Source organism: Gallinula chloropus (assembly GCF_964237585.1).
Source record: "Gallinula chloropus genome assembly, chromosome: 14".
Classification (NCBI taxonomy): domain Eukaryota; kingdom Metazoa; phylum Chordata; class Aves; order Gruiformes; family Rallidae; genus Gallinula; species Gallinula chloropus.
The window spans coordinates 1,314,702-1,336,665 of NC_140099.1; the positions used below are offsets into that span (position 1 = coordinate 1,314,702).

Here is a 21,964-nt window from a genome sequence, read left to right on the forward strand (position 1 = left end):
GTATTGACTTTGGCTGAGGCAAGTTTTCTGGCTCTGCTTCCTCCAGGAGGTGACGAGGCTCGGCCGCTTGCTGCGGGAAGCCGGCGTTGTCGAGTAGCCTAACTAATCACCCTGAGGGCTCCAGCTTACTTTGGAGCAGCTCTGGGGTTTTCATCCCCAAAGACGAGCTTTTCCTCCCATCCCTCTCAGCCCTTCTGAGGCTTTGTGTCAGAGGTGACGCTAGAGCCAAGCCTTTTTGGTGAGCAGCATGTGGTCTTGGCATCATCCCCCCTCCAGCTCTCCTGGAGCCCCTCGAGGGATGGGAAGGGGCTCAGAGGTCTCCCCAGCAGCAGCTTCTCTTCTCCATGCTGAGCCAGCCCAGCTCTCCCAGCCTGGCTCCAGAGCAGAGGGGCTCCAGCCCATGGATCACCTCTGTGCCTTCCTCTGGGCTCACTCCAACAGCTCCGTGTCCATCTTGTCCTGAGGAGCCCCAGGCTGGATGCAGCACTGCAGGGGGGTCTCCCCGGAGTGGAGCAGAGGGGCAGAATCCCCTCCCTTGACCTGCTGGTCCCACTGCTGGGGATGCAGCCCAGGACACAGGTGGCTTTCTGGGCTGCAAGTGCACTTTGCTGGGTCATGTTGAGCTTCTCATCTCCCAGCACCCCAACTCCTTCTCCTCATGGCTGTTCTCCATCCATTCTCCACGCAGGCTGTAGTTGTGCTGTAGATTGTGAGCAACATGGAATTAATGTGTGGGACAGTTCTCTCTCTATGACTTTTGGGGTCTCTAAGCCTGTGTGAAACTCTTGTCCTCAACGTGGGTGAGGAGAAGCAGAGGGGCAGCCTGATACAGAACTAACTGTGCGTGGAGTTGCTAATGGTACTGGCTTCCCAAAATGTTCTTGGGGACCTTTGCACATCTTGGCTGTGCTGTGGGGGCTGTTGTGGTTGGGCAGTGACTGCCCAAAGCTTGAGAAACAACCTGGCTTACATCTCTTGTCTGCCATTCCCAAGAGAATGGGTGTCATAGAATCACAGGCTGGTCTGGGTTGGAAGGGACCCTCTCTGAGAGCTCCAACCCCCTGCCACAGGCAGGGACACCAACCTCCAGGCCTGGAGCTACACAAGGTTGCCCAGGGACCCATCCAACCTGGGGTATCACAAAGGACAGGAAAGTTGAAGAGTCCCCTTCTCTTGTGTAGGGGAAGATGTGGTGGAAGCACGTGCTTTCCATGGAGGTTTTAAATTGAGGTGATGAATCAGGAACTGCATTTGCTTACAGTTTTGATTGTGGGTGTTTTTATCAATGGTTGGTGCTTTCCCCCTCCCAGCCCCCTTTGTCACAAACAATCTGGAGTGGATTTGGATTCTTCCTGCAAAAATCCAGGTCTGTTCATTGTGATCGGTTGTAAAATGGGAAAATCTGGCTTGTCTTGGCCCCAAACTCGTGTGGTTTTTAGCTTCATTCTGCCTTTTTTGATTTAACTCTGTGGTTCCTGCTTTAAAAGAAATAATGCTTGGGGCACAAATAGTGTTTTCAGCAAATGATCCTGGAGTCATCTGGTCTCTTAGTGCCCTGGAAGTTGTGTGGTGTTACATGTGCAAAATAAGGACCAGATCTTCCTGTTTTCCTATAAACATGTGGAATTTTAAAGCTGGGTTTAGACTTCAAAAAGCAGTTTAGAAAATACCTGATTGTTCCTGGTTAACAAAAATTTTGGGCTCTTTCCCTGTTCCCCAGCCATTCCACTTCTGAAGCTGTCCTAAACCTGGGAACAGAAGGAAGTTGAAATTTAACTCCCTGTTTGCTAAGATAAAAATCTTAATTCCTTATGTCTGATTTACTTGGAAAACAAAGGAAATAGGAGAAAAAAATGTTGCTCTGCACGTACTGGTCCTTATTTCAGAGCCTCTGGAAATGGTGTCTCACGTATTTCTGAAACCAAAAGCTTTAATGTTATGAAATTCACTTGGGAAAGGGAGAATGAGGGAGATAAAAGCATGGAAAGAGTACTGCTCCCTTCCTGGATCAGTCTTACAAGCTGTGGTTCCTCCTTGTCCCTGGTAAGAGCTTGGAATCAAACAGTGTCAGTGACTCCAGAAGTTGTTTTGGGATTGATAGAGTAATTTAATTAAAAGGTGTTTTAAGGCTTCTCTAGAACAATGACAAAGCTGCTTTTATTCTGCAGTTGGTGGGGGGAATAATACAGAGGAAAACCTGTTTAAAACAGGGACCCTGCTTTGGCAGGGGGTTGGACTGGATCTCCTGAGGTCCCTTCCAGCCCCCACGATTCTGTGTGAAAACCTCATTGTTGTTCTTTCTTTCTTCTCCCCTATAGGTTTTTTTTTAAAAACATACAGCTAAGAAAAAGCACAATGGAATTTTATGAGTCTACCTACTTCATCATCCTCATTCCTTCGGTGGTTATCACCGTCATCTTCCTCTTCTTCTGGCTCTTCATGAAAGAAACTCTGTACGATGAGGTTCTCGCCAAACAGAAAAGGGACCTAAAGTTCCCTCCTACTAAGACTGATAAAAAGAAGACAGAGAAGAAGAACAAGAAGAAGAAAGAAGCTCAGAATGGGAACATCCACGAGTCTGACTCTGAAAGTACACCTCGGGACTTTAAGCTCTCTGACGCCCTGACCATGGATGAAGAACACGGCGCTCCCGTTCCCTTGAGCTTGACCGAAGCGGCTGCCGGCGTCAGGGAACGGAAGAAGAAGGAGAAGAAGCACAAGGCCCCTCAAGATGATCACGTCAATAAGGAGTCAGAAGGATCCAAGTCTTCAGGCAAGAGAGTAGAACCAGTCCCTGTTACAAAACAGCCCACTCCACCGTCTGAATCGGGAGCGTCTAAGAAGAAGCCTGGGCAGAAGAAGCAGAAAAATGGAATGGGTATCTGATGTTGCATATGCTTCTTGCACAGGACGCCACAACTGTGCTCTGCTTTCTGCAAGGCCACAGAGTCTCTCACAACTGTTCTGCCTTATCTTTATGGGGCAAAGCTCACTTCTAACCTTCTCCTTTTTGATGAGCTATTGCTTTTTTCCACCCCCCTCCCTGTCCTCATCTGGCAGCAATGCTCTCTGGTTTTCCTCCTCCTGTCCTTGCTTTCTCCTACTAAAGACTGTTGAGGGAAATAGGGCAACTCATCTCTCTCTGCCTTGCTCTGTCGTTTGGTTACTTTGCTCTCAAGCTGTCAAAATTTTGATTACCTGAAAGAAATCATTAGCTATTTGCTGTGTGTGTTCTGATGTCAAGCACTAAGAAGGCAGAGTCAGGAGAGGGGTTGCTCTGAGAAGGATGGGCACCTCAGAGCAAGTGTGTGCAAAATAAATGGCTGTTTAAGTGCAGGCTTAATGTACAAAGAGGTGTTTGGTGGCTGATTCACGGACAGAAGTGCTTACAGCTGCTTCTTACCTGCTGCACCTCTGTAACTGAATGGGACTGATGCTCTTTTAGCCATTGGAACTGAAACATCCACCCTAGAACAGACTGAAAACTGTAGTCAGAATCACCTGGGACTGTGTTGACTGTATCCTTAGCAGAAGTCGACGTGTCTCAGTGTCTTTGACTATGAATAAGAAGTTAAAGAGTAAAAACACCCAGTTTTAGAAAGAGGGGGAGCCTAGGGGATGTGCTGATGACCCTTTTGAGCTGCAGGCATGCCAGATTTGTAACAAGCCTGCTGTGTGGAGTGAGGAAAAAGGGCACCGTTGCTGCTTGATGTGCTGGATATTATTTCTTTTTGTGAAAAAGGGGAGGAAAAAAAGACCCACCCACACCCAACAAAACTGTATCAAAGCTTGTTTGTGGGTGTTCTCTGAAAAAAATCTCTGTGGCATGGTTTAAAATGTGGTCTGAGGGCAGCCACGACTAACTCTTATCCTTGATGATGGGAGCTAACACCATAACCCTGCATCATGTGTGTCAGCTCTGAGGAGAATATTCCATAGCACAGCCTGTCCAAAATGGTAAAGGAAATTCTCACTAGAAACAACTTCTAAAAAGAACAGTTCCCTCATGTGAAACACTTATTTTCTGCTTCTCACCGTCCCAGTAGCTGTTGGGGTGTGTGTGGAAACTACCTGAGTGGGGTTGTGTGTATGTGTGTGTGTGTTGGGGGTGGGAATAACGAGGGACTAAGCTGGGTAACATGTGCTGCTTGCTTTGTGAGAGTAAAACCTGGATTTGGGAAACTGCTCCTTACCTTGCTGTGTGTTCTGCTTCTGGATGAGATTCCTGCCTGTCATAACACTAGGTGCTGCGGCTCCTGAGTCTGCTAAGCCTCTCTTGCTTTGGGGTCTCCCCTGATATGGGAAGCGTGTGTGTGTCTGTGAATAGATGGATAACTTTGTGTTCTGATTTAAAGTGCATGGGTTTCTCTCTTCTGGGATTGCACTTCAGTGGTTATTACTGATTTAAAAGTCCTGATGAGAATATACAGAGGAGCATATCGTCTTAATTCTCTCTTACAGATGATCAAGATAGTAAGACTGATTCTATTGTGCCTCCTGCCAAAAAGCAAGACCCAGCTCTGCTCCACCAGGAGGTAAAGCCAGAAAACGTGTCAGGAAAGAAGAAAGTCTCTGCAAAGAAGCAGAAAGTTGACAACGGTGAGAATACAGGCTGAGATGGGTCAGATAAGCCTGACTCTTCAACCTGTTCGTAACCCATACTTTAGTTTCTCTTCCTTTGGGAAAGGAACTCCTAGAAGGATAACTCTTAATTTGAAAAAACAGGAATTGCAGGTAGGAAGGATTGTTCAGCCTGAGATAGTGGGTTATTTTATAAACATCTGCACTGCACGTGGGATGATGCTGCAAAACCTTCTGAGCTCTTTTGGCTCCGAATGTCCCTGCTGGAATTGAGGAGTAATATGCTGACTTAGAGGCTGCTCAGCTTGTACTCTGAGTGAGTTGCTCTGAGCAGGGCATGTCTGGAGCTGCTGCACTCATCAGCCCTGAACAAGACTGTGGGTTTTTTTTATTTCAGCCAGTTGCTTCAGCCACGATCCCCACTTATTGTCCCTTTGTTAGCTGGCTGTTGCTCCAACATAAACTGCTCATCTTTGCTGTCAAGGCCTTTACTGTTCGTCGTCCCTCGTTCTCTGCCAAGATGCTGTTTCTTGTCTCCTCTTGGCTCAGTTGGCCTCTGTGTTTGTTTTTTTTTCCCCTACAATGAGTGCCTTTGTCTGTGGCTTTTGGGAAGAACATGACCATGAAGTTCTGTGAGGCCACCTTGTTAGCCTCTCACAACTCTTCTTTGCTGGGACAGCTATGAAGAAGTTGGCTGGTGGACTGCTCCTGGAGTAGGCAGTGTCAGTCATTGCTTCCTTTATGCCACGATCAGGTCATCAGGGTCCAGATCAAGTTTAGGCCCCAGTTAGACCAGGGTGGGCTTCCAGGTAGCGTAGGGTCCCTGTATGTTACAACAGCTGAAAAACTTTCAAGTTATTCCTGAAACCTTCTCATGGGGAACCTAAGGTGTGATTGCCTTGTACAGATGTTCTTGTGCTTTTCCTGATCACCCTTTCTTGAGGGACCGCTTTATGGACCACAAACTTACTTCTACAGGGGTAATGCTCAAGTGAGTGTCGGTACCAGCTCAGCCAGTGTTAAAGCAAAGCTGTCAGGGCTGCACAGGAACAGCCTGTGCATTATTTGAACATGAGCTGGCTTCTTTTGAAGCCACATCTCCAAAATGACAGAGCAAAAAATGAGCTGTGGTGAGCATCTGTGTTAGCCAAGGCACCACAGTGGGGATTTCGGATGTTACTGATGCTGCAGAATGTCTCACTGATGCTAAATAGATTTTGAAAGGAAGGGAATAAAATGAGGAGGGGAGGTTAATAAGGAGAGGAAAGAAAAAGGTGAGGGTGGTAACTAGATTAAGTGGTGGATATTTCTGCCAGAGGAGAGCTCTCCTCCCTTCTGAACTCAGCAGTGTACGTGTAGGTATTTGCAGGCTGCTGAAGTGGAAAGACTCTAGCAGGTGACACAAGAGGTCTGTAAGCTTAATTTCTTCCTTAACAGCAGTCAGAATATGGAAGTATTTTCTAACCAGCTCTCAGGCAGCCAGGAATGTGTGTTTGCCTTGTGCTGCTGCCTGAAACCTTGCATCCCACCTGATTCCTCCTCTCTCTGGTCTGCCGCATGGCATCTGTTTCCATCAGCCCTTCTGTCTGGGCTGGCTGGGTCAGTGAGCTTTCCCACTGTGGCGTGGCTCTGTGTGCAATGTCTCACTTCAGGCAGCAGGAACCACCAGCTCAGGCACTGGGCAAGCAGCAAACCATCTCGGTTAGCTCTGTTGCTGGCCTTATGTGTTGCCCCTCCTCTCCCCTCCCCGGCTTTTATCTGGGCAGTGCAGGCTGAGAAAGCTCTTGGGGCAGAGGCTGATCCTCACCAGGTTCATGCAGTGCTGTGTGAATGGAGACCCGAGGTCAGTCAGTACCTCTGGCTGCCTCCTGCACATTAATGATGCCCGAAGCCTCCTCTGACAGATGAGAGAACTTCATAGAGCTCACTTGAGTCTGCATGTGAAATAGGCTTGCTCGCTGTCCCCCCCACCTAACTAGTTCACCGGTGATGGAATCTGGATGAAAACGTTGGCAGGAAGGTGCCAGCCTTTAACAGAGCAGGGGCAGGAGATTCTACTGTGCTCACACTTCAGGGATGCTGACTAGCTGCATACATGGCCATGAGTAAACTGGTCTCCTTGATGCTGTGTGGGACTTTAATGAGAAAGTGAAATGAAAGTCACAATCTAAAGGTGGGTCTCTGCTGCTTGTTAAAATGCTAAAAGGCAGCTTTGGAAATAGAAATTTAATCGAAGCTATTAAATTGCTATGCATTAGAGACCTTCGTTTAATGAACTTACCTGCAGAGCTTTAATGAGTTAAGCTGTGAAGGATAATAGAAACAGAGAGTGTAACTAACGAGTTATTGAGGTTAGAGATGCTTTAATCCAACCCTCTAATGTGTTATGCACCTTTTCTAAAAATGTTGATTATTACAAAGCTTTAACCATCCTGTGGATGGGCTTCTGATTACAGTTTTGGTGGATGAACCTCTGATTCAAGCAACTACTTACATTCCTCTGATGGATAATTCTGATGCTGGCACTTTGGACAAGCAAGAAGCAGTTGAAGTAGTGAAACAAAACGTGAGTGAGGGGATCCAGAAGAGCAGTGGCAAGAAACTAAAGAATGAAACGGATAAAGGTAAGGAACTGTAATGCAGTTTGTCCCTGGCATAGCCTGCCTGGAAACCTGAACAGGGAAGAAGCGACTTGGGGAAAACATTTGTGGCTGCAGGACTGTTGGGCCTTGTCCGTGCTCATTTCTCCCCTGTCTTTGGCAGTGTTCAAAGGGCTTTGTGCCATCTGAATCCTTTTAATGCTGACTGTAGGCTTTTGTGTCCTGGCAGTGAGGAAATGGGTGATCACAGACCACACAGATGCATGTGAGCTCCTCTTACAGTGTGGGTCAGGCATCGCTAAGGGGATGGACTCTGGAGCTTTCAGCACGGGCTCTCAGAGTCTGCTCGAGGCTGGGAGTGTAGCTCTGGCTCTTCATGGAGCCAGCTTGGGCTGGTCAGCCAGCATGATGTCTCTTACCTGGTGGGGATCGAGTGTGGCAGCTTCCAGCAGGACTTTTAATTTTAAAATGAAAATTTGCCTTTTAATGTGGTTGGAATTGGTTGGGACGGGGGAACTTCCTTCAGACTGTCCCATGGAAGCCTGGAGTGATTAAGGAGCGTTGTGTCCCAGAAGCAGGTCACTGATATGCCTGGGGCACTGACCTCACTGTGCCCTGAGGTGGGACCCTGGTGCTGGTGGGCAGCTGGAGAGGAGAAGCCGGGTGACTGATTGAGCAGTGACTCCCTCCTCTGGTTTGAGTAGAGGGCTGGTCTGCCTGGTCACCCTTTGAAACCTCTCTTTTTAGACTTGTCTTCCAAAATGTCCACTTGAAAGCTTTGTAGCAACTCTCCATGGTATCTGGGTTGGATTCCCAGTTGCCTGAGGCTCCCCTTGTGCTGCTGTCTCAGTGGCTGCATATTACTTCCCTGCAGTGCACCCATCTCTTCTCATACCCGTTGCGAGCTGTAACCTTCTATATGAGCTCCTAATTCTCCTGAGTCAGCTGGGATTTGTCCTCCCAATATAGAAATCTTCCCTATTCTAATTGTAAGCTTCTTGGGTGCAAGGGCAAGGTCTTCCTGCCTTCAGGGAGCATCAAGCTCAGGCTGGGCCAGGCCAAGCTGCTCCAGGCTTCTGGCAGACTAGACTCTGGGTCTCAGGATTTTGGCATATTCCTGATAAAAACATCGTTGATGGTGTCAGTGCAGCAATGATGGGATCTCAAGTCTGTGGCCAAAACTAAGTTGGATGTAATACTAGGAGGAAGTGCACTAGAATGTCTCCCTGTGCTCTGTTATTCAGTGATTTGGGTTTATGCTGGGGGCTTGGCATCACCAGCACTGGTGTGTTCCTCATTCATGTCTCAGGTTCTGGAGGGGTTTGGTCTCATGCATGGCTTGGGTTCAGTGGCACATTTAGTAGCTGTGGTGGGAACGTGGACCCTTCTCCACAATCTCTGGGACAATTTCTTAACCAAACACCAATTTTAAGCTTTTCCTTCATTTCCCTCCACCCCTTCCAGTCTGTGCACTGTTGAGTAGTTGACAGAGATACTGGATGCCTCTGTCTTGTGTTTCCATTTACTTAAGTTAGGGGGCCACCTAATGACCTATGGCCGTGTGCAGCCTGGTTTTGATGAACAAATGCATTTTGTTTCCTGTAAGACCCTTAACAAGTTGAATTGTTTCCTTGTTTGTGTCTTTTTAAACGCTGCCTTATCTTTCATTGCTGAACTCCTCCTGCTGCACTTCATTTCCAAACTTAGGCCCATGGAATATTCTTCTGCTTTCCATATATTGTAATCAGAAGTGTGCCAGTTCTTGAATTCATTACCTTGTCGCTTGCATGTTGCTTGTGGAGCCAGGCTGTCCTTTAAATTGAGAGCTCAGTTTGAATTACTGTCACAATAAGCTAAAAAAGACTCTCCAGGTTTTCACATTAATGCTATTTTCCCCCCCAAATCTGTGTTGTGCTTTGTCTTGCTAGCGACACTATAAACGTTACCAACTGTACAAACAAATTAGTGGGACTTTCCTTTTTTTTCCCCAAAACTGTCAGCTGGCAGATTGTTATCAGCTTTAAATCTGAGATCTGTTGTTTTTGCTGAATGTTCATGACCTTTTGCTTCTTGGCATTTCAGGCTGAAACGAAGTCTAATGGGTAACGAGACCCCGTCTCACGCTGTTTCGAGGCAAAGCAAATAGTTCTGTGTGGAGTCCAAAGTAAATATATCCTCCCTCCTATGTTGCAGAGAATGCTGAAGTAAAATTTAAAGACTTTGTAATGGCTGTGAAGAACATGATCTTCACTGAGGATGAGGCCCGCTGCATCGTGGAGGTGTTAAAGGAGAAATCCAGCGCGATTCATGATGTCTTGCAGAAGGTGAGTGGCTGTGGGTGGGGAGAGAAGAGACTCGTGGAAATCCTGAGATATGCTGTCAAATTATCTGTATCAGTGTTCTGTTGTGACTTCTGTGTTCTGGCTTTGGAAAGCTTTTATTTCCCAGCTGGTCTGTGCTTGCTTTGCCTGCAGAAAGCAGTTGTCGGCTGTCTGTGTGCTACCATCTGCCAGGCCATGGGCTGGCTCGATGGGCTGATGGCTTTTTGCTGTTCATAAAGAGCAGACATAACCATGGAGAATAAGGTGTATGACACAGGGCTGCTGGTGCATGTGTGTTGGCATGGGGAAGGCTGTCTGGTGGCTTTCAGGAGTGATCTTGCACAAATAACACAGAAGCTGTAGCAGAAATGAAGAAAAGCTGTGGTGGCTGTGCCACAGCCAGAGCTGTGTTTTGCAAGACCCTCAGTCTTACAGATCTGTGCATTCTAGTCTGCAGACTCCTTTGGTGTCTTTCATAGGATCATGGAGGGGACCTCAGGGGAGGCTTCTAGTCCTACCTCCTACTCAGAGCCAAGCCAGCTCTGAGGTCAGCCCTGGCTGCACAGGGCTTTATGCAGTCTGGCTTGAAACCTTCAGGGACTGACACTGCACAGCCTCCCTGGGCAGCCTGTGCCAGTGCTTGGCAGTTCTTGACTTTTAATTCTTAAATATATTATAGAATCCCAGAATGAGCTGGATTGGAAGGGACCTCTGGAGATCATCTAGTCCAACCCCCCCTGCCAGAGCAGGATCACTGCAAGCAGGCTGCGCAGGGCAGTGTCTGGGATCACAGGGTTTTTAATGTCTCCAGAGATTGAGACTCTGTGCAGCCTGGCCCAGGGCTCTGCCACTCTCCCAGGAAAGAAGTTCCTTCTCATGGTTATGTGGAACTTCCTCTATTCGAGTTTGTGCCCATCACCTCCTGTCCTGTCCCTGGGCACCACTGAACACAGACTGACCCATCCTCCTGAGCCCACCCTTCAAGGATTTATCAGTGTTGATAAGATCCCCCCTCCCTTTCTGTCTATTAAGACAGAAAATAGTGGTACCACCAATGTCTTACTCCTCCCTCCCATGACGACTCATCACGATGTAGTTTTGTGGTTGTAACGTCCTGTGTGTCACACTTGAAGCTTTGCAGTTCTGTTTTCCTACACAGACAGAGTACAAGACCAGAAAAGCAGAACTAGAACGTGTCAGCTTGGTTACCACAGTGTGTAATACTGTGTCGTGTGGTTTGGGCTGGGAGGAACTTGAGGAGTTCACACAGTCCTGCTGCTCACTTGAAGCAGTGTCAACGTTGAATTCAGAGTGAGTTGCTGAGGGATTTGTCCAGTTAGGCCTTAAAACCCTCCAAGGACAGAGACTTCATGTTCTTTCTGGGCCCGTTTCAGTGCTGACCATACGGTACCACCCAACGGTACGGTACTCTTCCTGAGGGATTCCCTGCTCTATCCAGAACCGTGGCCAGCTTGCTTGCTGTACTTCTAAAGGAAAGCTTGGTGTTAAAGTTTAAACCTCTCTAGGACACCAGATGGATTCCTGTGGTTCTATACAACCAAAAAATGCAGGTTTCTGTAGGTGGAAGCGGGAGGGTTTTCAAGATGGATCACAGGAAGGTCCACACCAATATGCAGAAGAACTTCTTCCTGGTGAGGATGACAGAGCCCTGGGACAGGCTGCCCAGGGGGTGTGGAGTCTCCTTCTCTGGAGAGATTCCAGACCTGTTTGAACACTGACCTGTCCTAGGGACCCTGCTTTGGCAGGGGGTTTGGGCTCGATCTCTGGAGGTCCCTTCCACCCCCTACAGTTCTGTGACTGTGATTATCTGTAGCTCATGAGATACCAACAAAGTGTTTTGTATGGCCTGTGTCCGCAGTACCACTGAAGGAGAGCTTCCAGACACCTTTAGGGTGCATTTATGGGACTCAAGCTGCTGCTTCACATTTGAGTGAAGGCTGAGCACAAACATTTAGGTTTGTCCCTTACTGCACTTACTTCATTTTAGGACCAGTGTACAAGTGGCAGGTCTGAGGGGATCGTTCCTCTAGTTCTGCTCCCTGTAGTGTCTCAAACTCTGTGTGTTGGTGAAGTGTCACTACGTCAGCTGGAGGCTGTCCTGTGAAGTGGCAGGAGAGACAGGTCAGCGTCCCCTCTTTCCATTGGTAAGCAGATATTTCAAGAGATGAAGCTTGTTGGATTATACCCGCTTTGAGCGTGGGTTGGACCAGGTGATCTGGGAAGAACCTTCCAACCTCAGTCATTGGATGATTTGGCATCTCTGCGTCTCTTTTCCTTTATTTCTCCTAATGGCTGTTCCTTGCCTTCCCCAGTGCCACCACATCATCTCTCTTCCAACACAGAAAGCACCTTAAGAGCCCATTTATTCTCCTAATTGGTTTCAGTGTGTTTGAAAATGCATTTCCTTGTCTGATGAGATCAGCACCACAGGATCCATTAGCGGTGGAATTGGGCGCTGCTGGTGCCGTGTATGCCGTGCAGATGGACAATTTGGGGGCAGGAGGGGGTGTTTCTTCCTCTCCAGTTTTCTCCTCTGCCCGTTAGTGTGGTGTTATAAGTCCTTCTGGCATGTATGATCGTTTCTGTGTGCTTCTGCTGCAGGCTAGCAAGGCTGAGTCGGCTGCAGCTGTACATCAGCTGCAAGACAAGGAGAAAATGCTGGCTATGATGAAGGAGGAGGCAGCCATTGCAAAGGAGCAGTGCAAGCAGCTAACCCAGGTAAGTGTGGAAAGGTTTGGGCACGTGGGAGGGGAGCCAGGGGCTTGTAGGACTGGCAGCCAGCAAATGCTGCTTCACTGAGCTTAGTATCAAGGTGGAATACTTTGTGTGGTGGGAAAGCTTACTGAGACACCGGGTTTGGTTTTATGATGCTCTTAATGTACTTGTGCAGAGTTCTTTTTCCAGTAGTTTTTCCAGAATGCTCATTTACCAAGACTTTTAAGCTGAGGCTACTTTTCTTTTCAAAAGATTACTGTACAAACGCTTCCTTTGCGAGTACAAAACTGTTTTATGGGCAAATTTAAACACCTTTTCTACATTGCCCTGTTAATTTGGTATGTGTTCTCTGTGCTTCTGTGCTGCCAGGCACAACAGTCACTAGTTTTCACCCAGAGAGGCTGTGGAGTCTCCTTCTCTGGAGACATTCAAACCCACCTGGATGTGTTCCTGTGGGATTTAGTCTGGGTGATCCTGCTCTGGCAGGGGGGTTGGACTAGAGGATCTTCTGAGGTCCCTTCCAACTTCTAACCTGGGATTCTGTGAAAAGAAAAGCAGCTCAGGCTTGTGGAATGAAAGGGGAAGGTATTTGGTGGCTTGGGAGATGGAGGGAATGTACGAAGGAGTCTGGGTGTGGAGGAAGGTGATGTAATTGGGCAAAGAACATCTGGAATGTGACATTTGTTGAGGGCTAGATGGGAGCTGCAGAGAACTAGTGGTCATCGGGGTTTGTGCCGTCTGGATTGTGGGAGGATAGGGAGAAGTAACTGGGCATCGCTGAAAGCAGGGAGAAAACAGATAAGAGCAAAGTCAGTGCTGGCATGAACAAGGGGAAGAGCTCAGCTTGCCTGGCACAAAGCTGTTGCCTTCCAATTAACATGTTTCTCTGAAAACACTGCTGAAAGCTCCAGAGGGACTTTAAGGTCCAGGCGTGTCTCTGTGGGGGTGTTGATAAAGATGCTGACTGGATAAATGGGAGCAGGAGCTGCCTGACCTTGCACTTGGGCAAAACACAAGCTAGGTGAAAGATCTTCCCAAGGTCTCTGGTGCTGCCTTGGCAGGGCAGCTGGGTTAGTGAGGGCTGCAGCTGGGTTAGTGAGGGCTGCAGCTGGGTTGGTGAGGGCTGATGCTCGATGCTGGAATTGGTGGAGGAGAAGGAAGCTGCAAAATGTCCTGGTGGCCTCATTTTTTTATCTTTGCAGATGCAGATAGAAGTTGGGGAAGGCTTTGTGTCAAGCTGTTTGCATTGTGTTCACAGAAGTGGCTTGAGCCACTCTGAAATTTTTCCTAAATGCCTCTGTGAACAAGGGCTGGGGAACTTAGGTCACTTAGTTCATTGAGGGGGAACAGCCTCCTGAAGCTTAGGAAGTTGGGTCTGAGGGAAAGAACAGCTTTTATTTGAATTAAAATGTGGAAAAAAGTGCTATAATTATTTCAAAGAGAGAGAGGATATTCAGGCTGATAATTTAGAGCACTTAAATTATGTTTCAAGCTCCCTGGCACTGTGAGGAGCTACGTGCTCTCCTGCATAGCTGGAGACACCTGAGGCTTAGATGGTGCAAATACCTTGTTCTGTGATGGGAGCTTGCTGAAGGCTCTGCTTAATGGTTTTGCTTACTGCAGCAAGTGTATTTATATTGCAGAGAAGCAGCTCTATGGATTTCTCAGGTGTCTGGGTTGAATTACTAGCTAATAAATGATTAATCTAAATAGCAATGTGTATTTCCATTTGAAAGCTGTCATGTGGCATCGTGTCGGTAGGAGTCAGAGGTTCTCTGGCTGTTGGTGGGTACTAGTAGCCCATCTTCTCTGGCAAAACAGTTGGCTTTGCAACCTGCTACAAAGCAATTACTAGCTCCAAAATGCTCTGGTTTTGTGCCACAGTTATTCACCTGTGTTCCTCCATCTAGAATAATTTGGGATGAAAAGCTAAGCTTTGCCCTGTGGGATATCCATGGGTTTAATTGTTAGGATTGTACTAATTTGGCTGAACACGATAGAAACTTTCTGAGACTCCTGCTCTTCTGAGACAGCAGAAGAGCAACATTTCAACTGGCAAACCTTTTCCATAAATGTGAAATCATGCTGAAGTTTGGTCAGGTCTAAGGCTGGAATGTCTCAGAGTGAAGACTGATGCTGACTGGTTTGATGCAGGCCTGCTATGTTTTTAGTTACCTTAAATACCCAGAGACTCTTAGACTGTAGGAAGGAACATTGGATGACTTGTTTCCCTTTTTCCCTTGCCCTTCCCACCCAAGGAGCTGGTTGCAGAGAAGGAGAGGAACAGCTTGGTTACAGCCAAAATGCGAGAGCGCATCACCACACTAGAGAAAGACCAGAATGCTTTTCAGAATAAAATGCACGTTAGCTACCAAGAATCTCAGCAGATGAAGATGAAGGTAAGTGCTTTACCAAAACTGTTTGAATTTATGCTCATGCACAAGCAGACTGGTGCTGAGAAACATTTACTTTTAGCCAGGTTGCAGCATGTGGTGTTTGTTTCACTAGTTACCTTGAGCCCATAGTGAGTGGTATAATGCACCTGCGTGAGGATGGGGAACTGTGGTGGTTTCCTGGCTTGAAGGAAACACAAGATGTTTTCACAGGGGACTGTTTGTAGTCTGTGAAAGACTGGTGTTAGGCAGCCTGCATCTGATCTAGTTTGTGGTGTTTCTAGTAGTGTTCTGCTGAATGCTACTCAAAGTGTAAAATCTGACTGAAATACTCAGCTTCAGAGAGCTGCTCATGCTGATGGTAATTTACAGCTGATAAATCTCATTTTTTAAGAGTTAGAGTACAGGCTGACAACATAGCATGATATGCAAGAGATATTATTGCCTGGGAGAGCTGAAAATATTTGAAGGGCAAACACTTGCAATTCAAGACCCTCGTTACTCTCTCCTGAAGTTGCACTATGGTGGAGTGACCTCAGAAGAGTTTCATTCATCAGATTAAAAAGTTTGACTTAATTCTCTAAGCAAATCGACCCCTCATGTAGCAACTTGAGTGGTGCTTAGGTTTGGCAATCTACTATTATTTTTTCCTGTGTAAATGTCAGAGCACCAAGCCCAGCCTTTGAACTTCCCAGTTCTAATACAGTGTCTTCTGGCTCGACACTTTGGGGAATAGCATCTCTGCAGTTTTGGAGCAGAACTGTGTTCTCCAGGGATGATTTCCTTTGAACCTACACAGCCAACTGCATAATGGGAGGGTCTTACTGTTGGCTGGGGAGAGTGAAGGGCGTCTGAGCAGGACTGGGTGGCTTTTGGAGATGTCAGAGATGGAGAAAGGAACCTCAGAGGAACCAGTGCACTGGTGGTTCTCCCTCTGCTGATATGCTGTGGTATTGCAGAGCTGAAGCTTAATTGCGCAGACTTCCAGCAGTATGGGGCTTGTGCCTCTGCTTCTCTTGGCATTTCACATATCTGTTGGCAGCTTAAAAAAAAAAAGGGGGTGGGGGAGATCCTCCTTCCCCCAAGAAATGTCCAAGGAACAGCTTGTTACACGTGGAGGTGGCTGCCCTACAAGGGGTCACTATATCCTGCTGTGGTTGTTATGTAAACATCTGTTTGGAATTTTTTAATATACAGAATCCTCATGGGTGAGTCATGAGTCTGATGTAACTGGGTCTTGGAAATGGTGTCAGTCATGTCTACAGACTGGTGCTGTATTTTTTCTGTATGTGCTTCAGAGCAGGCTGGGGGGCGTTGAGACCAGCTAGGATGTCATCTGTGCACAGAGCCCATTTCTTACTCCTTTAAATCCTGTCTTGTAACAGTGAGGGTGAGGGAGCCTGGGACAGGCTGCCCAGGGGGTGTGGAGTCTCCTTCTCTGGAGACATTCCAGCCCCTTCTGGACACCGACCTGTGTGCCCTGTCCTAGGGACCCTGCTTTGGCAGGGGGTTGGACTGATGGGCTCTGGAGGTCCCTTCCAACCCCTACAATTCCATGATCCTATGACTCTTGTGATATATTTTTGTGTCTGCACTCTTCTGAAGCAGCCTTTGGTTATCAGGACTTCTTTCTGCCTGTTTGGAACATACTGTCTAAGTAAAGGATCCATTTCCCAATCTTGACTTCAGGGTATTAAAGGAGGACAACCCTTCTGCAGTTTATGTGCTAGAATCTGTGTAGTGTTGGTTATTTTTATATTTCCCCTGCTTTGTTCAAAGGCTTTGTAAGCTGCTCATGATAATTCATGGTGCCTTTACTTAATTTCCCTTTTGGAAAAGTAATTTATGGATGTGCACTTATTGACAAGTATCTAAAGTTAAACAGCAGAGTGATCAGTATCCTAACACCTGTGTACTGCTTTGAACAGGGGTTGCCTTGAAATAAGTCCATACACCACTATAAAAGGGAAATGATGCTTTTATTCAAGCAAGAGGGTCTGAGTTGCACAGTTTAAGAGTGGGTATGATAGGAGGGAGGGAGGTAAAGCTGTCCCTCTCCCAAAAAACCTTCTTAGTTTTACTTCTAACAGATACCACAATATTTAAGTCATTGGGATTTTTATTGCTCCTTGGTGTAATCTTTTTCTTTCTTTGGAATTGATCTTCTTTCCCCATCAGTTCCAGCAGCTCCGTGAGCAGATGGAGGCAGAAATAAGCCACCTGAAGCAGGAAAACGGTATCCTGAGAGATGCTGTCAGTACTTCTACCAATCAAATGGAGAGCAAGTATGTTAGCAGCTACTTGGAGTGCTGTGTGTGTTTAAACCTTCCCTGAAGAGTTGTGCTGGCTTCTGCTCCTTCCCGTCTCCTTGGCTGTCTCTGAATGTGTGGTTAAGCTAGAAACACAGCTACTTGGGGAGGCAGCTGTTTGTGTTGAGCCAAGGTTTTCAAAACAGGTTACTGTGTCTTATCAATTCAAAGCCTGAGATTTTTGGGAGTGGGTGCTGAGGCTCTAACAGAGGTGCAGAAGTGCTCAGCCACGGTTGGTGTCTTCTGCAGGGTATGAATCCTTTCCCCTGGGGCTTTAGGAGAGGTGCTGATGCTGATGTCTTGGGAGGACAGCAGCTCTAAAGTTACTCATCAGTCTTGCAGTAATAAAACCATGACAAACCAGGACCCAGCAGTTAATGATTTTGCTGGGGCAGCACTTGCATTTATCTGCTGGCATTGCCAGTGTCTGGAGAAACAAGAAAGCATCTCAAGGTTTCCTCTCTTGTGAGTTATGACTCGGGCTGCCTCTGAGCAGGCAGAGAGGACCCTGAGTGGTGGTAGAAGCTGAGCACCCTGATGAGGTGTGTGGTCAGATGGGTGAGTTGCTGCCAGGGGGCTTCTGCCCGTACAGAGCAACACGGACACTTCGTGTGCTCTCAGATGTTGGTTTGTTACTGTGGGAGAGTAGAACAGCTAGACTGCTGTCAGGACTTGGAAAGGGCTCTGTGTCTTCTTTTCTGGCTACGCTGTTCCTGCAGAGATGCTGTTTCTAAATGGGTATTGCTGTTAACAGGCTCTGTGCTGCTAAGTGCAGCTCAGCAGAGGTGTGTCTGGCTTCTTGGGGCAGGCTGGTAGAACAAGAGAGTGGGGTACTGGTACCCTGATTTCAGAAATGAAGCATTGTTCTCTTAGTTATCTCAAAATCCTTAATTCAGGCAAACTTAAGATGAAAATGAAGTGCTTTTCATTTACTTAGATGCAGAGGGGAGCCTTTCAAAATTCCTCCCTGGGGCTATACAAAATCATCCTCTCTCCCTAAGTGAGAGAGTGCATCAGATACCTCCATACCTTAATAGATAAGTCAAGGCCAGGGGCCATCATATAGTCTGAAGAGATGTGTGCAGGAGGAGTAGTCTTGAGTAAGCTTGAGGTCAATAATCCTTTACAGGAAGAGGAAAGGAATGTGAATCTCAATGCAAGACCTTTCCTTACACTGAGCCTCTCTAGTTTCTATCAGCCTGTCCAAATTGAGCCCATCAGCTTGCAAAGATTTTAAAGGAACTGATGCTTGTGGCTTATTGCCGACCTTCTGTTTCTGACTCAGTGGGTTGTAGCTGCTGTGCTGATGATCAAGAGTACCTGACCCTCGTCCCTTTCTGAGGATGAAGCACTGTGTGTGTGTTGGTGGTGGGGAGGAACCACCAAACCAACCCAGTCCAGCTCTCTGGCTGCAGATAGTGTTGATATTTGAGTAGCTGCTGTTATGGCCTGTGCTGCTTGTAAAATAAAAGCTGGGAACCTGTTTATTTTTAGGCAGTCAGCCGAACTGAACAAACTGCGCCAGGACTGTGCTCGGCTGGTGAACGACTTGGGAGAGAAGAACAGTAAACTGCAGCAAGAGGAGATCCAGAAGAAGAACGCAGAGCAGGCAGTTGCTCAGCTAAAGGTGACTTGGGTTTTCTCTGCCTGTCAGGTTGTGTGTGAGCCAAGTTCTGAGTTGGGTGGGATGTGAGGCATATGGGAATTGCTTCAGCTGCTTCCCTGGCCACTAAATCTCTGTCGTGTTTAGATGTGCCAGTATCTATTTTCACATAGGCCATAGGCTGCCTCAGCCTTATTTAATGTTTTTATACAGTAGTCTGTATTTTGAGTGATGACAAACCTCCCTGTGAAGGGAAACTTACCCTGCTAGGTGAGTATCTTTTAAAAAGCTTAGCTACTGATGTTTGAAGCTCACAGTTCCAGCAATACTTGGTATTTTGGGGTAGTTCATGCAGATGGTTTTGTCCTGGTGTGAGGAATTTTAAAAATATTATTTATTTGAAACCACATGCTTTGCATTCAATTTAATTTTTTAAATACACTTTAACTGTTAAAGTAAATTTAAGAGCAGCTTCTGGCTGCACCTCTCTCCTTTTCTTTGGAAGAAAAGGTCTCTCGTGTATTATTTTTTCAGCAAAGAAACCTGGTGGTTTTGGGTAAGAATTCCAACCTAGAGCTCGTTACTTGGGTCATATTTGCAATCAAGTCTTAACTACCAGAAGTTCTCCTGGGTCTCCAGCTGAAGAGTTGGTATCTAGAGCTCTGAGACAGGTTCTAATGATCAGATGCAGATTTATGTGATGTGTGGCTAGTCTGGCTTCTGCTGTTAGTGCTGAACTTGAAGGGCAAAGATGCTACACTTTGTTATTAGAGAAACCATTCTGCTACGAGCCCGTAATGAAATCCTGTTTGCAATTTGCCTTTCAAATTAATAGGCTAAACTGCTCTAGGAGGAGGATTACAGGCCCCTCTGTCTCTCTGATGTGCCCTAATGGAAACACAAACCAATTTTACTTGATTGCCATATGTTTTGGGAATAGCACTGAAGAGTTGAGCTCTGAACGTTTCAGAAATAAATTAAAGGTTGGACTTTTCATCTGCTTTCTCTTCAATGTGAAAGGCCCAGCACCAGGATTCGGAGAGAAGATGGGAAGAAATTCAGTCATTTCTCAGGAAAAGGATAACAGAACATGAAGCAGCACAGAAAGGTACGTATGGGACATTTCCTGTGTAGCACAATGTTCCTAAATGACACTTACCACAGTGATTTGGCTGTTGCTACTTGTTGAAAGGGACTTTATTGAGTAAATCACAGAACCACAAGGTTGGAAAAGACCAACCATTCCCATCCTAAGCTAAACCAGATCCCTGAGCACCTCATCTCCCCGTCTGTTAAACACCCCCAGGGGTGGGGACTCAGCCCCCTCCCTGGGCAGCCTGTGCCAGGCCCTGACAACTCTGCCAGGGAAGAACTTTTCCCTCCCAGCTGAGCTGCCCCTGCCCTGGGGCAGCTTGAGCCCATTGCCCCTTGTCCCATCTCCTGTCCCCTGGCTGAAGAGACCAACACCCACCTCTCTACAACCTCCCTTCAGGTAGTTGTAGGTGGTGATAAGTGAATGGCTTCGGTGTGCTCAGGTGAAGTCAGTACTGCTTCAGCACCCTGGGGAAATAGTTTGATACCAGTGAATTTGAATGCTGATGAGAGAGCAGAACCTCAGCTTGCTGGAGTAAGGCTTCTCATCAGCCTCCCTCTTTACAGATTCCCCCCAAAGTTAAAAAATTTGCTTCTGCATTAAAATCCTGCCATTTCTGCTGCAGATGTGCAGACTAAACTTGTGGCCCAAGACAAGGAAATCCTGAACTTGCGCAGCAAACTTACAGATACGATGGTGTCCAAGCAGCAGCTGGAGCAGAGGATGCTGCAGTTAATGGAGGCTGAGCAAAAGAGAGCTTCTGCAGAGGAGTCCCTGCAGATGCAGGTGCAGGTAGTGTTGTTCAAGTATCTTGAAGGGTTTGTGGGTTGGTTTGGGGTTATTTTCCCTCATTTTGTGCCTGTGGGAACACAGTAATGTCCTCAAAGTGCTGCTTTGGTAAGACTTTTCCTCTGAATAAAGAATGAGAAGAGACTCTGCCAGGCAATCCCTGGCAGTTTATGGAGCGAGACCTTGCGTGGGGTGCTGTGAGCAGGTCTGGGGCCATCTCAGACCTGAGAAGCACTCTTGGCAAGTCAGTAAAACGTGCTCCCCCAGTTAGTTTCCCAAGCTGTGAAACGATGCTGTGGTCTGGGGGGGACACCTTTGAAGAGCAGCTGTGTGCCTCTGATGTTTGTGTGAGCTCTTCTGGAGTGATCTCTCTCCCCAAGTGGTGCCAGGCAGTGTGGACATAGCTCTTGAGGGCTTCAGGGAAACCAAATGGTGTGTGGTGGGGCAGGGAATGTTTTTTCTCTTGATGCAGAACAGGTTCTTAACGCTTCCACTCAAACTGGTTGATCTTACTGGGGAGAAAACCAGTGTCTGGAGCATCTGAGGTGTAAATGCTAAACTGTTCGTACTAACGTGACCGCGGCTAAGAGCTAATCCTAGCTGCAGATCTCAGCCTGCTTTTCTTTCTCTGCTCTCTTACAAGGATCTGATAGAACAGAATGATGCTTTGAATGCTCAGCTTCAGAAGTTTCATTCACAAATGGCAGCACAGGTACAGCATGTTCTCAAAGACTTTCTTTTGTGGTCTTGAATTTGTGAATCTGATCTTACAGGTCAGATTGTCAGATTTTATTTGTGGTTTTTTTGGATACAAGGGATATAATGCTGAAAGCACAGACTTGTTAGTATTCTCTTTTCTAATGTTTCTCAAAGTGGCTTAAGGGCTTCTTCTGTCCTTTTGGAAGGGAAAAACTCGCTTGTTTCCTCCTGCAGCAGCTTTTCTTTATAACCCCAGCACAGAATACCTTTGTGGATGTTTGTTTGCTCTGGATTGGTGTGTGCACAGTTCTGTCTTGTGGTTCTTTGGTCTTTTTGCAGTCCTCTTCTGAAAACACCTGAGCAGGCTTTTCCCTTGTGCATCGGGATGAGAAACAGTGTCTTAGGATAGCCTGTGTATAAAGGTGTTTGTTCACTCCAGTGGAGAGGAAAAAACCCCAACAAACCTCCAAAAACCTCCCTAAACCTGCATGGTGCCTTTCTTGGTTCCTTTAATCCCTGAAATTTTAGTTTGCCTTTGAGAAATTATTTCTGTTGTGACCACTGTAAAACATCAAGAGCTGCTGCAGTTGCTTCCATGCAGAGCAGGTCACAAATCAGCTCAGAAAGGCTGTAACTTCTGTGGGCGCCAGTGGAGACAGTTCCTGTGCACTTGGGTGCTGTGTTCTTTTAATCACTGATGTGCTTGATGTAGTTTGATTAAATTCAATAGCCAGACTGACAATGTGTCGTCTGGCTTTGTTTGAAGAGCTTGGTGCTTTAAGCCTTTGGGTGGGGAGAGTAGCAAAGGAAGAGGCTGTTGGATTTCCAGTGTGTTTGTGA

General features: G+C 46.9%; 1 protein-coding gene across 6 annotated transcripts in view; it reads left to right on the forward strand.

The window, feature by feature from the left end:
• Nucleotides 1-2,355: 2,355 nt before the first annotated feature.
• KTN1 (kinectin 1) overlaps nt 2,356-21,964 on the forward strand; it is a gene marked incomplete at its 5' end in the record, with an annotated part of 55,161 nt that continues 35,552 nt past the window's right edge. For 4 of the 6 annotated variants that reach the window (XM_084270745.1, XM_084270748.1, XM_084270749.1 and 1 more), the window contains 11 exons: nt 2,356-2,878; nt 4,462-4,599; nt 7,038-7,205; nt 9,375-9,505; nt 12,125-12,241; nt 14,497-14,637; nt 16,810-16,916; nt 18,435-18,567; nt 19,564-19,651; nt 20,262-20,428; nt 21,069-21,137. In XM_084270745.1, coding sequence (XP_084126871.1) covers nt 2,356-2,878; nt 4,462-4,599; nt 7,038-7,205; nt 9,375-9,505; nt 12,125-12,241; nt 14,497-14,637; nt 16,810-16,916; nt 18,435-18,567; nt 19,564-19,651; nt 20,262-20,428; nt 21,069-21,137 — 1,782 coding nt within the window. The remainder of the gene's footprint in view (nt 2,879-4,461; nt 4,600-7,037; nt 7,206-9,374; nt 9,506-12,124; nt 12,242-14,496; nt 14,638-16,809; nt 16,917-18,434; nt 18,568-19,563; nt 19,652-20,261; nt 20,429-21,068; nt 21,138-21,964) is intronic. The other 2 variants (XM_084270746.1, XM_084270750.1) reach the window with 1 other exon arrangement.